The sequence below is a fragment of the Lactuca saligna genome, chromosome 5 (assembly GCF_052625555.1).
Source record: "Lactuca saligna cultivar CGN05327 chromosome 5, ASM5262555v1, whole genome shotgun sequence".
Taxonomy (NCBI): domain Eukaryota; kingdom Viridiplantae; phylum Streptophyta; class Magnoliopsida; order Asterales; family Asteraceae; genus Lactuca; species Lactuca saligna.
This window is the reverse complement of record NC_136421.1, coordinates 263,475,356-263,491,052: the sequence shown is the minus strand read 5'-3', so window position 1 is coordinate 263,491,052 and position 15,697 is coordinate 263,475,356. Positions and strand designations below refer to the sequence as shown.

Here is a 15,697-nt window from a genome sequence, read left to right as displayed (position 1 = left end):
CATACACACACACACACACACACATATATATATATATATATATAAAAGAAATAAATCAATTGGTACGCTAGTACCATGGTATTAAAATTTTATACCATTACCATTCCATGAATACTCAATTGATATGGTACTACCAATTAAACATGTTGGCTATCAAACATAATGGTAGCCAAGTTTATTGGTTCGGTTAGTAGTTTGTTGGTTGATTTTTTGTGGTACATATTTGACAACCTAATCCAAATGTTATATATATATATATATATATATATATATATATATATATATATATGTGTGTGTGTGTGTGTGTGTGTGGGCTTACTATATGTATATTTATGTACTCATACAAAGGATTTTTAAATAAGTTTGATTGAAAATGAGTTTGGTGTAAATTGGAAAAACTTTGAGATATAGTTTGAAATGAGTTTTATCATGTCTTTATGTATCCACCTGGCATGGTTTGAGACTGTATGAATCATGTACCCAACTATTAGACTTTCAGATATTCCCTTCACAAGTTTGATATACTCTTGTCGTAATTCTGCACATGGTCTTTGTAACCCCTTTGGGTAGTTCTATGGTGATGGATTCCTAGATCTTATTTGTGATGGGTATGAGACTATGGCATTTCAAAAAGTCTCTTAGGTTATGGGAGTATGTAATGTGTTATTTTTTATGCTTATACATGCTTGAAAATTTAGCTGTCATTTATAAGATTGGACGTTGAGATTGGCCTAAAGTTTTCGGAGTAAAATCATATGTATTACATACTTCATTTGGTGAGTTCCCTTATAATTTTTTAATTTGAGTTATTTATCTTGAAATTCTTATTTTTATAATATATAATCTTAATAATCTTTTTATGTTTTAAAATCTAGTTTTGGTGTTTGACTTTGGATTTAGATTGTGGACCTTACCTATTTCCCTTAAGAGTTGACCCTAAAAATAAACATTATATTTTCCAAACCTAACATATATATATATTTTAACATATCATCATATTCTAAAGATGGAGGATGTTATTGGAGAAAGTTGAGACAATTAGAAGATTTTGATTATGTAGTGATGTTTATTTTACTTAAGTCTTGTTTTGTATTGATTGTGATGATCTCTTTAAACTAAACATTATACTTTAAATTTTTGGACCAAAATTTTGCAATTAAATTATTTTGAGGGTCAAATTTTATGGTTGAATTAGTTATTAAAAATAGCACAGAGTGAGGGTATTACAATGTTATAAGAAATAAATAAATACATTGTTACTTATGGAACTAACTAGAATACATTGACTTAGGCCCTTCACTTGCAAAAAGTGGAAAATATGGAGTTTTAAATCTTCTTTTCAAGTGTCTGCTATAAGGTATGATTTTAGAGGCTTCTTTTTGTTAGGGGCAGGATCACAGAACCATATTCAGGATCCCTGATGTTAACGAAGCCTTAGGATCCTTTAAAATACCTTAACATCCTGGTCATTATCATTATAATTTTCTAACACTTTTAATGGTTATATTTCTATTTCTTTTTCTCGTATGTGTATAAATGGTCAAAATAAGACTCATTTTTAACAAAAAATCACTTCAACTAGACATAAGACCCAGGAATACCAAGTCAAACAACATGCATATCCTCATTCAAGAGGATCCTGAAAATAGCAGACTTATTGTTATTTAGTCTAGACAATAAATACACCTGTAATACACACGCTACGAACATGATTAACTTACTACTACATTTATATTCGTATTATCATCACCATTTCTATAATCTCACATTCAAATTAATAAAAACAAGGAAGGTGATCATTATCACCTCCCAAGGTTTTATAATAGAGATCCTATTAAGGGTCAAGGGCTTTCCTTGTAACTCACTTGCCTCACTTTGATCATTATTCAATGATCACATCACCTTAAACTCCATAGCCTCTCATATAATTTTGTTGAATAATACTGGATCAATTTTTGACCAAAACAATTTGGCACCCACCGTTGAGCTATGATGTTGACAATCATTCAAGAATCATGTCTACCCAACTACCTTATCATCTTCCTCTATTCCTCCTATTTCCTCTAAAAACCTTCCACCACCTCCAACAGAGCTCCTAAAAAGACCTACGAGGCACCGAATAAAAACACTTCTCAGATCACTACCTAAGGATTTTAGGATTCTCCTATAGTGATTTCCAACAATGATCGCTTTGATATTATGAAGAAACTAGAATGACAAGTTACTTAGCAGCAGGGGGACAACGAAACAATGTGCAAGGAAATTGATAGAATGAAGGCGAAGATACATAAACCCCAAAAAGAAACACCCTCGATCTTGCATCCCAAGATCCTAAACTTTGACAATACAATATCCTTAGGAAATGGTCGGGAGATAGGATCCTCAATACCTGCACCTACTCCCATTTGGGGTGCAACTCTAAATGAGCGAGCCCATGTGATCCAAGATCCCAACGAAACCTTCATCACTCCCAATAACAAGGTTCCTGGTAACTTCATGACTAATAATACTTTTAATATTAACTCTATGGACCTTGATGCAAGAATGATCCCGATCATGGCCAATGAACTTCAGTAGTTAAGGTAGATGAACTCAAGTGTGTCCAGAGTGGTCCAACCTATACCATAGGTATCCCCCACGAGCCTCAGGATCTCAAAATTTGCTCCTGCAATAGCTGATACTAAAGCCACAAAGCGCTTCCAAACTCCTAGTATAAAGCCTTATGATGGAACAACGAATCCTGAAGAACATGTAGCACGATACAGGGAAAGAATGGAGATCATCCCCATTCCCACACATTTAAAGGAAGCTTGCATATACAATGGTTTTGGTTCGACCCTCACATTATCAGCCTTAAAATGGCTTCTTAACGTTCCTCTTTACTTTATTACTTCATTTGCTTACTTATTTAATTTTTTTAATAGTCAATTTTCTTGTAGCAGAACATTCAAAAAAAATCACTATTGGTCTTTATTGGGTAGTTTATGATCCTAAGGAATCCCTTAGGGATTTTGTGAATTGGTTTGTTAGGAAGGCTCTGAGTATCCCTAACAATGATATGGCAACTGCTGTAAAAGCCTTCAAAATGGACTTAAAGAAGGACTCTCCTTTCTACGAAGACCTTGTATTGAATCCATGCAAAATAATGGATGAAATAAGGAACAAAGCACTAAGGTTCATAAGGATCAAAGAAGACAAGGAGATTTAAAAGAAGAGAACCCCACAAAACTCATACAATAACCCCAATAGGAAGGGGCATGATGAAACATCCCAAAAATACGACCCAAAAATTTTGTTTTTAAATAATAATAAAAGTCATAACACTGAATGTCATATAATAAACTATACGTCGGGTATCTCAAAATCCTTTATAAAGTGTCATATCAAAAACTGTATCAAATCATATCTAAGTATCGGAACAGAACTCCCAGGAATAAAGCTGAAGTTGTGGTGTGTGCGATGCCATCATCCCGAGCCCTTCCTTTTACTTGCGGAAGTACCTGAAACCAAAACTAAAACTGTAAGCACAAAGCTTAGTGAGATCCCCCAAACTACCACATACCATACAACAACATATAAACACATACTGGGCCTTGCCCACTACATCAGACTGAAGTCCGGAAACTGCATCGGACCAAAGTTTGGAACTAACCAGGGCCTTTCCCTCCGCATCGGACAGAAGTCCAGAAACTGCATCGGACCGAAGTCCATAACTGAATGGGACCTTGTCCCCTGCATCAGACCGAAGTCCGGAACTAACTGCACCGGAACGAAGTCTGGAAACTGACTGAGCATAACATAGCATGGCATAAACATATCAACTAGCATAAACACATAAACTGCATACTGCATCGGACCGTAGCCCAGAACATATAACACATAAATTTTGTCTGAGCCACGAAGGCATCAAACATACTAAAAACTGCATCAGACCGAAGTCCGGACACTAGTACTAGCTAAACGAGTCGGCATTGTGGCCTTATACCCGTTCCTATTGGAAGGAAACTCACCTCGTAAACTGGATGGTAAATGAACTGCTCTGGAAACTATCTGCTGCTGCTTAGGTATCTCCCCGGCTATAATTTCCGTAACACACTGAATCAAATACTGATAACTATACTGAGGGTAAAATGACTATTTTACCCCTGGTCAAAGTCAACCCTATTGGTCAAAGTCAACATATAGTTGACCTGACTCGTCGAGTTGGGTCACCAACTCGTCGAGTCCTCACCCTCACTTCTTTGCTTCTGATCGCTACTACTCGTCGAGTTTGGCATAGACTCGATGAGCTCCCCTTCAATGCTATCACTCAGTCAATCTGCATCCGACTCGCCGAGTTGTATGAACAACTCGTCGAGTCCTCCTTCAATGTATGAACACTCTGGCTGTGACTCGCCGAGTTGTATGAACAACTCATCGAGTCTGATCTAGAGGTATGAAGATTGTCTTGGACTCGCGACTCGACACGCCGAGTCCAAAGAATGACTCGCCGAGTCGCATGCATGGAATTACTATTCAGACAGTTCTGCTCAAAACCAACGCATCCAACTGATAGATTTGGGCTACTAAGGCCTGGTTTGCACGTAAAGGTTCCATTTTTACGTGCACATATACTCCTAAAGAGGTTTATATGCAACAAGGTTCAATAAAGGTATTAGATCTGGGTTTTGGGACAGAAATATGATTAGATCTGAAAGCTATACCACCACACAAGCTCCCTTACTAGATTAAGCTCATAAATGGGCAAAAAGGTAACCTAAATGATATTCTTAAAGAGGAACAACCCAAAGAACAGAAAGAGTCCGATTAATACCTCAAATGCCTCTGAAATGGATGCAAGAACTTGATTCCCTTTTTCTCCTTTGGATCTAGCCTTCCTCCTCTCTTCCAATCTTCACTCTTTACACAAAAATGCCCAAAAACACTCAAGATAGGTTAAGAGGTTGCTATGAGACGTTCTGAGGGTGAGGGAGGCTAGATTGGGTGCATAAGGGGGATTATATATGGTGCAAAACCTGTGGATTTAGGGTTTCTTCCAGACTGTCGGACTCACCGAGTCCAGGATATGGACTCGTCAAGTCGCCCACTTTCATGTGCATGAAATCCCGTCTCTACTCGACGAGTCGGGCAACAGACTCTTCGAGTCCCTCTTGAATACTTAGAAAAATAAACATTAAATAACATACCAGAAGTGGGGTCGTTACAACTCTCCCCCACTTGTCTCACACTTCGTCCTCGAAGTATGCTGCTGCTGCATCTGCGAACAACTCTAGGTAGTGCTCCCTCATTTCCTCTTCTGCCTCCCACATCCACTCAGATTCCTTCCGGTTCTGCCACTGCACCTTTACCAACTGAACCACCTTGTTCCTCAAGGTTTTTGTCTTCCTCTTCCTATTCATGATCGCTATGGGTTTCTCAATATAATTCAGGATGCTATCAACCTGGATGTCCTCCAAGGGTACTACTGTTGTCTCATCCACCAAGCACATCCTCAACTGAGAAACATGGAAAGTGTTGTGGATCTGATTGAGCTCTGTCGGAAGATCTAACCGATAAGCAACCCGTCCCACCCGAACCAAAACCCTAAAAGTACCAATGAACCTGGGGCCCAGTTTGCCCCTCTTTTGAAACCTGATAACACCCTTCCATGGCGATACCTTCAGGAGGACCATATCGCCCACCTGGAACTCCAAGTCTGAACGCCTACTATCAGCGTAACACTTCTGCCGACTCTGCGTAGTCTGCAGTCTGCTACGAACCTGTTGGATCAACTCTGTCGTCTTGAGCGCCACTTCGGTGCTCCCAATGACCCGCTGACCGAATTCGCCAACAAATCGGGGTCCTGCACTTCCTCCCATAGAGCATCTCGAAAGGAGGTCGATCAATACTCGCATGGTAACTATTGTTATACGAAAATTCCGCTAACGGAAGATACATATCCCAACTGCCACCGAAGTCTAGAACACATGCCCGCAGCATGTCCTCGAGAGTCTGAATCGTTCTCTCGCTCTGCCCGTCCGTCTGAGGATGGAGAGAGGTGCTAAAATGGAGACGAGTACCCATCTCATCATGAAACCGCTTCTATAATCTGGAAGTAAAACGAACATCTCGGTCTGACACCACTGAAACAGGCACTCCATACCGTGCCACCACCTCTCGCACATATATATCGGCTAGCTTCTCAGCCGATATGCTCTCCTGGATCGGTATAAAATGAGCACTTTTCGTCAACCGGTCCACTGTAACCCAAATCGAATCCACTCCACGTGTGGTCCTAGGAAGCTTAGTGATGAAATCCATAGTGATATCCTCCTATTTCCACACTGGTATGTCCAACGGATGCATCTTGCCGTGAGGCCTCTGGTGCTCCGCCTTAACCTTCGTGCAGGTCAGGCATCTTTCCACATACCAGGCGACATCCCGCTTCATGCAGGGCCACCAATAATCGGGTCGAAGATCCCTATATATCTTCGTTTCCCCTGGATGGATGGAAAATCGAGACTTATGGGTCTCGTCCATCAACACCTGCCGCACTCCACCCCAGTACGGTACCCATACCCTCCCATGAAGTGTCAAAAATCCTCAGCTATCGTAGTCAAAAGAATCTATTCGGCCAATAATCCTCTCACACTTCTGCCTCTCATCATTAAGGCCCTCGGCCTGCGCCTCTTTGATTTGCTCCAATAATGGAGTAATCACCGTCGTCCTCAAACAAATGTCTCTGATCAAGGCCGCTACTGCCTTGCGGCTTAGAGCGTCGGCCACCACGTTGGCCTTCCCTGGGTGATAAAGGATCTCACAATCATAATCCTTCAACACATTTAACCATCGCCTCTGCCTCATGTTCAGATTCGGCTGGTCCATGAGGTACCTCAAGCTCTTTTGATCTGTGTAAATGGTACATCGGACCCCATAGAGGTAATGTCTCCAAATGTTGAGGGCAAACACCACTGCCCCCAACTCCAAATCATGCGTAGGATAGTTTGCCTCGTGAGGCTTTAACTGTCTCAAGGCATAGGCTATCACACAGCCTCGCTGCATTAACACTGCTCCTATACCTGTGATCGAGGCATCACAGTATACTATGAAATCCTCTACTCCTTTTGGCAAGGTAAGAATTGGTGCCTTGCACAATCTCTGCCTGAGAGTCTCAAACACTACCTGTTGCTCAAGCCCCCAACGAAACGACACCGACTTCTTGGTCAATCGGGTGAGCGGTACTGCTATCTTGGAGAAATCCTGGATGAATCTCCTGTAATATTCTACCAAACCTAGGAAGCTCTGAATCTCGGATGGAGATCTTGGGACCTCCCACTGCATCACGGCCTCTTTCTTGGCCGAATCTACCAAAATACCCTTCTGGTTGACGAGATTTCCAAGGAAATGCACCTCGCGCAACCAGAACTCGCACTTGGAGAACTTTGGGAAAAGTCTCTCCCTCCTCAAAATCTCTAGCACCTCTCTAGGATGCTCCTCATGCTGCTCCTGAGTCTTGGAATACACCAAGATCTCATCTATGAATACTATTACAGACCGATCCAGCATCGGCCTGCACATGCGGTTCATGAGATCCATGAACGCAGCTGGAGCATTGGCAAGCCCAAACAGCATCACCACGAAGTCATAATGACCATACCGAGTCCTGAAAGCAGTCTTCTGCACATCCTCGTCTCTGACTCGCATCTGATGATACCTGGAGCGTAAATCGATCTTGGAAAACCAAGACGCTCCCTACAGCTGATCAAACAAATCATCTATCCTCAGAAGTGGGTAACGGTTCTTCACCGTTACCTTATTCAGCTCGCGGTAATCTATACACATAGGGTGCGACCCGTCCTTTTTCTTCACAAACAAAATCGGTGCACCCCAAGGCGAACTGCTCGTCCTGATAAAACCCTTGTCTAGCAGCTCTTGCAGCTGCGTAGATAACTCATGCATCTCTGGGGGAGCCAACCAATACAGTGCCTTGGCTATCGGAGCCACACCAGGGATTAGGCCAATCCTGAACTCGACCTGCCTCTCAGGAGGTATTCCCGACAAATCCTCAGGGAATACATCCAGGTAGTCCCCTACCATTGGAACATCATCAACTGTCGTCTTTCCCTTCTCACGAGCATCTAGAACATAGGCAACATAACCGACACAACCTTGCTGAAAATAACACCTCGCTCTCGCAGCTGAACACGGAATTGGTCTCTGGCCCTGAATCACCAACTCTCCCCCACTGGGAGTGTGAACCCTCACTAACTGCAGCTCACAATCTATCACCACCCCATTGGGGCTCAGCCAATCCATTCCTACTATAACCTTATTCCCTCGTAGTGGAATAGGGACCACGTCCACCAGAAACCGCTCATCGAATAACTGTAGACAACATCCTTTGTGTACCCTTGCGACCCTAACGGTCCGAGCAGTTGCTATCTCAACCTCAAGTGGACAATCTAGCTCCCCATGAGCTCTGCTAAACCTCTTGCTAAGTGCAAGAGAGACGAATGATCGGGTAGCCTCCGAATCAAACAATATTGTAGCTGAAATGCCATTCACTGAGAACGACCCTATAGAAAACATATAACCATAAGAAACAATCAATAATAAATGCGGAGATAAGGGAAAAATACATACCCGTCACCACATCAGGAGTCGCTCGCGCCTCCTCTGCTGTCAGCTGAAAAGCGCTACTCTTTGTCACCGGCGTCTCAGCTCGGCCCTGACGGCCATATGTAATCCTCAAAGTAGCAGGAGTAGGTGCTGAAACCTTTCCTACAACAGCTAAACTCAGACACTGGGACTTTTTATGTCCCCTCTGATTGCAATGGAAGCAAATCAGATCTGATGCCGCAACGGCGGTAGTAGTGGCTGTAAAATCTCTGCTCATATGCCCAGTCCGACCGCACTTGTAGCAGCCGGTACTCCCTGCCTTGCACGCCCCATCATGCAATCTCCCACACTTGCCACACCGAGCGTGGCTCTGCTGACTCCTAGCTCTGTGATTTGAACCCTTGGGCTTTTTGCCCGCACTCCCTGTACCTGGAGCCGTTTCCGGCTTCCTCTTTCTCTCCATCTCAAGGTCAATCTCTCTCTCTCTCTCTCTCTCTCGCCTTGGCAATCATGTCATCCGGCGTTTTACAGTTGGACCGGCTCACAAACTGGCGGATATCACTCCACAGCATCTCATGATGACGAGCCTTCTTCATTTTCTCATCATTCGCGTACTGAGGAACAATAAGAGTCCTCTCCCTGAACATGGCGGTAATCTTCGCCACTGTCTCTGTAGTCTGGGTAAGATCCTGAAACTCGCGTGCTAACTGCTGCACCTCAATAACCGGTGCGAACTCGACTCTAAACCTGGTAGTAAAGTCTGCCCAGGTCATGGCATCCAAAGCTGCGTCATCCCCGATGGCATGACCAATCTCCTCCCACCAATCCCGTGCCCTGTCCTTTAAAAGACAAGATGTCAATCTGACCTTGTCCCCCTCGGGACATCTGCTAGTGCGGAAAGCGTTGCCACGTCTGCCAACCATCTGGTGCTTGCTATGGGGTCCCGTGCCCCGTGATAATCTGGAGCTCCACATGCTCGGAACTCCCTAAAAGTAAGCGTGCACAACCCCATCATGGCCGCCACCTCAGCACGGAAGGTGCTCAACCTCTCATCCATCATCTCTAAGATACCCTCACTACTAGAAAAAAGGCCTTTTACGACGCTCATTGCGCGTCGTAAAACACTCAGACGACGCGCAAATGCGCGTCAAGGAAGGCCCTGTCATAAAGAGAGACGACGCGCATTTACGACGCGCATTTACGATGCGCATTTACGACGCGCGTTTACGACACGCAATGCGTATCAAGGAAGGCCCTGTCATAAAGGAAGACGACACGCATTCGCATGTCGTAACCTTACGACGCGCGTGTTAATGACACGCAATGCGTATCAAGAAAGCCCCTGTCAAGAAAGGTCATGTCATAAATGAAGATGACACACATTTTTGCGTATCATAATTTTAAATGTTTAAAAAAAATATTTTTAATAGATTTAGTAATTTTCAAATTAAATTTGATATTAATGCCTCATAATAGAAAATAAAATATCATTAACAAAAAATATAATCCATTTCATAAAATTTAATGTCATATACAAATAATCATTCCAATAGTAAGTAAATGTAACACATTGCTAATATTGCATAATATTTATTATTGAAAACAAAACATGTACAACATTAAAAGAAACCCTTGAATAAATTCTCCTTTGACAATCACCTTTGACAATTTTCTTTCTAAAAGAATAACCTGAATGCAAGAACTTTGAGAGGCTGCAAGGCACTAATATGTCAAATTTGTTTGTCCGCATGTTTTTAGCCAAATATAGGAAATTTCAGGAGTATGTATACATGTCATTTACATATATATATATATATATATATATATATATATATATATATATATTGACATAACATAAAGCATACATTGACATAACATAACTAATTCCAAACAATTCAAACATGACAAAGGGAAAACAAAGGTGGCATACCTGATGCATTCACCCTCATCTTACAAGAAACCCTGCATTTGCTTCAATTTGCCAATTTCACGTTGTAGGTATCGATTTAAAGAATTGGTGGGATCGCAAGCATGACGTACCGGAGGGCGTTTCTGTCGGCGATCGATACGCAATCGTACCCCGTTTGGGATCGAGTCGTTTGGAACGTGGATCGTGACTACTTTGGCGAATCCTGTGACTATGGTCCCCAACTCCTCCACGACTCCATGGAACATTTACACAATACCCTTCTCCACCCATGGACCCCACCTGATAACATATATAAGAGTGAAATGACCATTTTACCCTTCTCGATGTAAAAAATGAGAGAGAAAAAAAATTAGGGTTATGTTTACCTCATGGGCAACGCCTGTACCAGGGTAGAATTTTCCACCTTCATGTCTATGTAAGGATATATACAACACCTATAACAATTAAAACCAGTATCATCAGAAATAGTCAGATAGTAATCTACAATGTTATTTATGATTTAAAATAAATTAATCAACTATATTGTTTTATATTTATGTTGAGTTTCATTTTTTTTATAGGAGAATGAATGATAGTTAATTTTACATGGCCTCCTGCAATTTATTACCAGAAAACACTTATAGTGTTTATGTTTTTTTTAAATATCACAAACTCTTTGTGGTTAACCAAGAAAAAAATTATTTTTGTGGTTAAACCAAAAAAAATACAGAATATGGAGTTAACCATATAATAATAATATCATTAACAAGTTGAAGAAAGTAGTATCAATTATTGCATGAATAAAAAAAATAAAAATAAAATTACTGTTTTGTTCTGCTCAAATATTTCTTGAGTTCCATTTCCATGGTGTACATCCTGTAAATAAATAAGGTTAGATAACTACAACTCATACTTTTTTTTTTAATTACAAAGATTATTACCCAATCAACAATCAAGACTTTTTTTGCTCCTGCAGCTTGTGCTGCTGATGCAGCAATGGCTGCATTGTTATGCAGACAGAATCCCATTGCTTGTCTCACTCCAGCATGATGACCTGGAGGACGCACCTGACCCATGACCCATGACCCATGACCCACGACCCATGATCCATCAAACATAAAGATTAATGTACCTAGCAAATAACTGTTCTCTAATATTACAAATTTTATAAAATTTTAATTTGCAAAACTAAAAGATTAAACATAAAAGCTCATTAGAATCCAAATAACTGTTCTCTAATATTACAAATTTTATAAATAAAAATGGGTTATATTGCAAATTTTCATTCCATTCCTTCAAAATGAGAATTTACAAAAGAGAAGGAATCACACACACCTGCAGTTGCCAGGCTGGCAGCAATTGCTCGAAGACGATCTGGTCTTTCTGGATGAGGAAGAGACTTCCTTTCAACCTACAAATTATAAAGATCAAAAAATGATGACATCAAAGTTTTTTATTTATAAAACCATCAAGACTATTAAAAATAATTTTTTTTAAAAAATGAAAATTGAAATATCGGGAAGAATTCTTACTTCATAATGAAGCAACATCCTGTCATCCAAATTAACAAAAGTAAAGGTCATATAAAACTATGTTAAAAAACATTTGATGTATAAAAACTAAAAAGAAACTTTTGCAAGGTCTTACAAAATTCTTCATTTGAAGATGACACTAACAAAATACTACCAAAAAATCATATCCAAAAACCACAAAAGAACATGCTTCATACCATCCTCAGTCAAACAAACTGAATCCCATATCCTGCAAAAAATATGAAAAAAAAAAAGATAGTCAAAAACATGCAACCATAAAAAAAACAGTTTAAAAACAAACAATGAAGATCAATGGATATAAAAGAGCTTACATCATTGGACTCTTCTTTCTCTACAACTTTCTCCTCTTTCTTTAGCTCAGCTGCAGCAGCTGCAGCGGGAGCAGCACCACTACCACCTGTGGCGGCAACTGCAACACCACCACCGCCACCTGAAGGAACAGAAGCCAACTTCTCCCTTCCAGATGCAATCAATTCGGTGATATCTTTACCCTTAACCTCCAACAAGAGTAATTCAATTCTATCTTCATCAGCATCAGCTCCAACTGCATTAGTGAATATGATCATTATAATTGCCATTAAGCAAATCATACAGTTTATGAAGTTCAGGGTTTACATGGATGCAACATGGCACCTTAATTAGTGAGGACTGTTGGAACAGGTCCCAACCTTCTCACTCACACAACACAGATATATATGTATGCAGAAAGCAAATATAGAGATATGAAAGTACTTTGGACTCAAAGCTGCTGCACACTGACTTCTCATATTCAGAAAACAAAGGCTATATATATAGCCTGTAGTACATATCCAATGGAAACAAACTAAAACAGTCTACAAGGTTCTTATCTCTTGATCTTGCTAAACTTACTATTTTCTTCCTTGATTCGAACTTTCTTGTTTGGTCACTTCGAATCTTATTACTTGCTATTCAAACCACTTAGGTTTGATCTTGCTATCTTGCTTCAATCTTCCTCTATCTTGCTTAGACTCTTGCTGTACCTTGCTTCAATTTTCTTTCCTTCTCGATCAAAAGTGATCGCTTGCTGCTTCTTTCTTCTTTCTTGCCTGCTAGCATGTCACACAGTTGTGTTGTTTTTTTTCTTCTTCTTCTTCTTTCTTCTGATCACAAAGACCTAGCACCACCGAGTCCTTTTTCCTGCTTCACTCTCTACAATGAATCTATCTCTCGGCAATGGAGGTGATCGGCTCCAACAATGATCGACCTCTTCTCTCTTGTCTCTCTTCTTTCTTCTTTCTACTTTCTTCATTCTTCTTTCTTCATGTCTTTTCTCTTTCTTCTTTCTTCTTTCTACTTTCTTCATTCTTCTTTCTTCTTGTCTTTCTTTCTTTCTTCTGATTGTTGCCAATCAAACATTCTTTCTCTTGCCGACCTGTTGCTGCTTCTACTGCTCTTGTTGCCCTGCAGCCAAAAGATCCTCCCTCCAAAAGATCCTCCCAAAATCATCAATCACAATTACAGAAGTTACAGTTAGATATTCCACAAAGTCCAAATCTAGAAAACGAAGATGCTCACATAAAGCCCAATCACGATGGATCAATGATTTCAAAAACGAAATGACAGATTAAGGGTGAATCGAATTGTAAAAATTATCTATTTCTAAGCGAGCATCCGAGTGTAATTAAGATCTAAGCCGCATCACAACAAATCAAATATTCAAATTAACGAAACTTACGAGAGATTGGAATTGTCCGTACAGTTTTGTTCCAGTGGCGGATGAGGCATTTTATCAAACATGTTGCGTGCATCATCGATTCTTCCCCATTTACTGTATAAGTCGATTTCTCGATTTCTATTTCTCTTTCTCCCATTCCAGTCTCCGACTTTCTGTTGCTGTGATAGAGAGTTTCCTTCCGTCGCTGGGATTTGAGTAGTGCCACCACTCCTCCGAAGCCTCTGAGTTTTCTCGGTCTAGGTCACCAGACCTAATGTTGCTGGCAAGGGCAGGCGAGGTGAGATTTCCGGAGATGAGGGGCTCCATCGGCTGGGTGATGCTGGAAAGCGTTGGACGGTGGGGCAGGGCTAGACGGAGGTCAGAGGTGGGAGGCGCCAACACCAAGAGAAACGTCGGAGGTGGGAGAAGCTGTCGACGTCGAGAACCGAGAAGAAGAGAAAGGGTTTGTCGAAGTGAGAAGGAGAGAAAGGGAAGTTGAAGAGAGAATGAGCAGTACAGGAGGGCATAATCGAGGCAAGTTCTTGAAAAAAAAGCCCTAGCTACTAGGGAAATTAAAGTGGAGGGAGAAAAAAAAAAGGAAGGCGGGGATTTTAAGTTTTTGGGATTTCATTTTCCCCGGATGGAACGCGCGCGTTCTATTAAAATTTATAAAGCGACGGTCGTAGACGACACGCAGGTGCCCTCCGTGTTTTTTTTTTTGTTAATTTTAGGGCACGCAAAAATGCGCGTCTGAAATCCTTTAAATTTTGGAAGAGATGACATTATTTTTTAGACACTCACCTTTGCGTATCATAAATCACTGCGTGTCATGGTTCGCGCGTCGTAAAAGGCTATATTTCTAGTGGTGCCTCCTTGATCGAACCAAAGATCACAGGAGTCTGCTCAAGTATGGTGCGAGTAATCTCTGAAGAGAGAAACTCCCTAGTCTGCTCATCCAACTGCCCGACCTCTGAGTCTGATCTTGATCCCCCTCCGGCACCTGAACTGCCGACTGCTGGTCTAGGGCATAATACCACCATTCTGAAACACAGCATAATAAACGTCAGGAACACTAATACATCTCGCGGAATCACTACTACCACAAGTTTCCTGTTCTCATCTCAGCTTTCCTTGATTCGAGTACAGATCCTCTGCTTTCAATAGTACGGGCCCATACTACCTTCCACATCTATCCGTACTTTCCTCAAGTACTGCCTTGACTCCACCAAGTCACTATTACTGCCAATAATCTATGCTACTCCCATCCTAGGCTTGCCCTAGGGAATTGTCTGACTATACCCGATCCAGTCCTCAGCTGCTGAAAGCCTCCTTGTGATGCCAATTAGCCATCACCTGAATACCATCACATGCGGAGAGGCTCAAATAATCCTTCAAGTAAAAGACTCGTCCCTACAACGGTTAGACTCAGACAAGAGTTGCGCAATAGGGCCAAGTCTAGCACTCTGAGATTATTCAACCATGTTCACATGTGACGTGACGCATTCACCTAATGGCTAACTCCCATCACTCAGAGTCCCACGAAGCACAAAGAAAGCAGCATTCAGACATAGGAGACTACTCATGCAATTCTATCCTCATAATGGGAAACTGTACTAGCATACAATGCTAAGCTCATGTTATCAGGTATAACGTAAACAGGCTATCCTACTGCTGACTACTCAATGCTAGCATGCAATTCTTATAAAGCTGAAACACATAAGGCAGACATATAAGGAATCCTGCTAAATCCTTAGTCCTATACTAGCATACTGTTCTACTGAAACTGAAACTGAAACTCAACATTAACTGATACATACTGTTTTATGGGTAATTTGGGAGTACTTACTTGAGCTCCGCTGATCGCATTCACCACACCCTTTTCTCTTTTCAAAGTTCTTTTCTTTCTAAAATTCTTTTTACTTTTCTAAAACTCTTTTCTTTTGAAAAACATTTTACCATTTC

The 15,697-nt window shown here is 41.1% G+C and overlaps 2 protein-coding genes across 2 annotated transcripts; both read right to left on the bottom strand.

Moving 5' to 3' along the window:
- Positions 1-10,585: 10,585 nt before the first annotated feature.
- LOC145046611 (histone deacetylase 15-like) lies at positions 10,586-12,090 on the bottom strand. The gene is made up of 6 exons (XM_078994898.1): positions 12,040-12,090; positions 11,843-11,918; positions 11,449-11,657; positions 11,333-11,383; positions 10,894-10,962; positions 10,586-10,807 (listed from the first exon to the last, which is right to left on the bottom strand). The coding sequence occupies exons 1-6, from the start codon at positions 12,088-12,090 to the stop codon at positions 10,586-10,588; spliced, it is 678 nt and encodes a 225-aa protein (XP_078851024.1).
- A 9-nt stretch (positions 12,091-12,099) lies between these two features.
- Positions 12,100-15,371, bottom strand: LOC145046610 (uncharacterized). The gene is made up of 4 exons (XM_078994897.1): positions 15,358-15,371; positions 15,140-15,198; positions 12,372-12,604; positions 12,100-12,268 (listed from the first exon to the last, which is right to left on the bottom strand). The coding sequence occupies exons 1-4, from the start codon at positions 15,369-15,371 to the stop codon at positions 12,242-12,244; spliced, it is 333 nt and encodes a 110-aa protein (XP_078851023.1). The 3' UTR covers positions 12,100-12,241.
- Positions 15,372-15,697: the final 326 nt, after the last annotated feature.

Excerpts from the sequence above, each read along its gene's own strand:
- LOC145046611 (XM_078994898.1), bottom strand. The coding sequence starts at position 12,090 with ATGACCTTTACTTTTGTTAATTTGGATGACAGGATGTTGCTTCATTAT. Across the intron at positions 11,658-11,842 it reads TGCCAGCCTGGCAACTGCAG|AGAACAGTTATTTGCTAGGT; the intron begins GTGTGTGTGATT and ends TTGTAATATTAG. Across the intron at positions 10,963-11,332 it reads TATTTGAGCAGAACAAAACA|GTGTTGTATATATCCTTACA; the intron begins GTAATTTTATTT and ends TAATTGTTATAG.
- LOC145046610 (XM_078994897.1), bottom strand. Across the intron at positions 12,605-15,139 it reads TCTAACCGTTGTAGGGACGA|TTGGAGCTGATGCTGATGAA; the intron begins GTCTTTTACTTG and ends TCACTAATGCAG. Across the intron at positions 12,269-12,371 it reads AGAAAGAAGAGTCCAATGAT|GATATGGGATTCAGTTTGTT; the intron begins GTAAGCTCTTTT and ends TATTTTTTGCAG.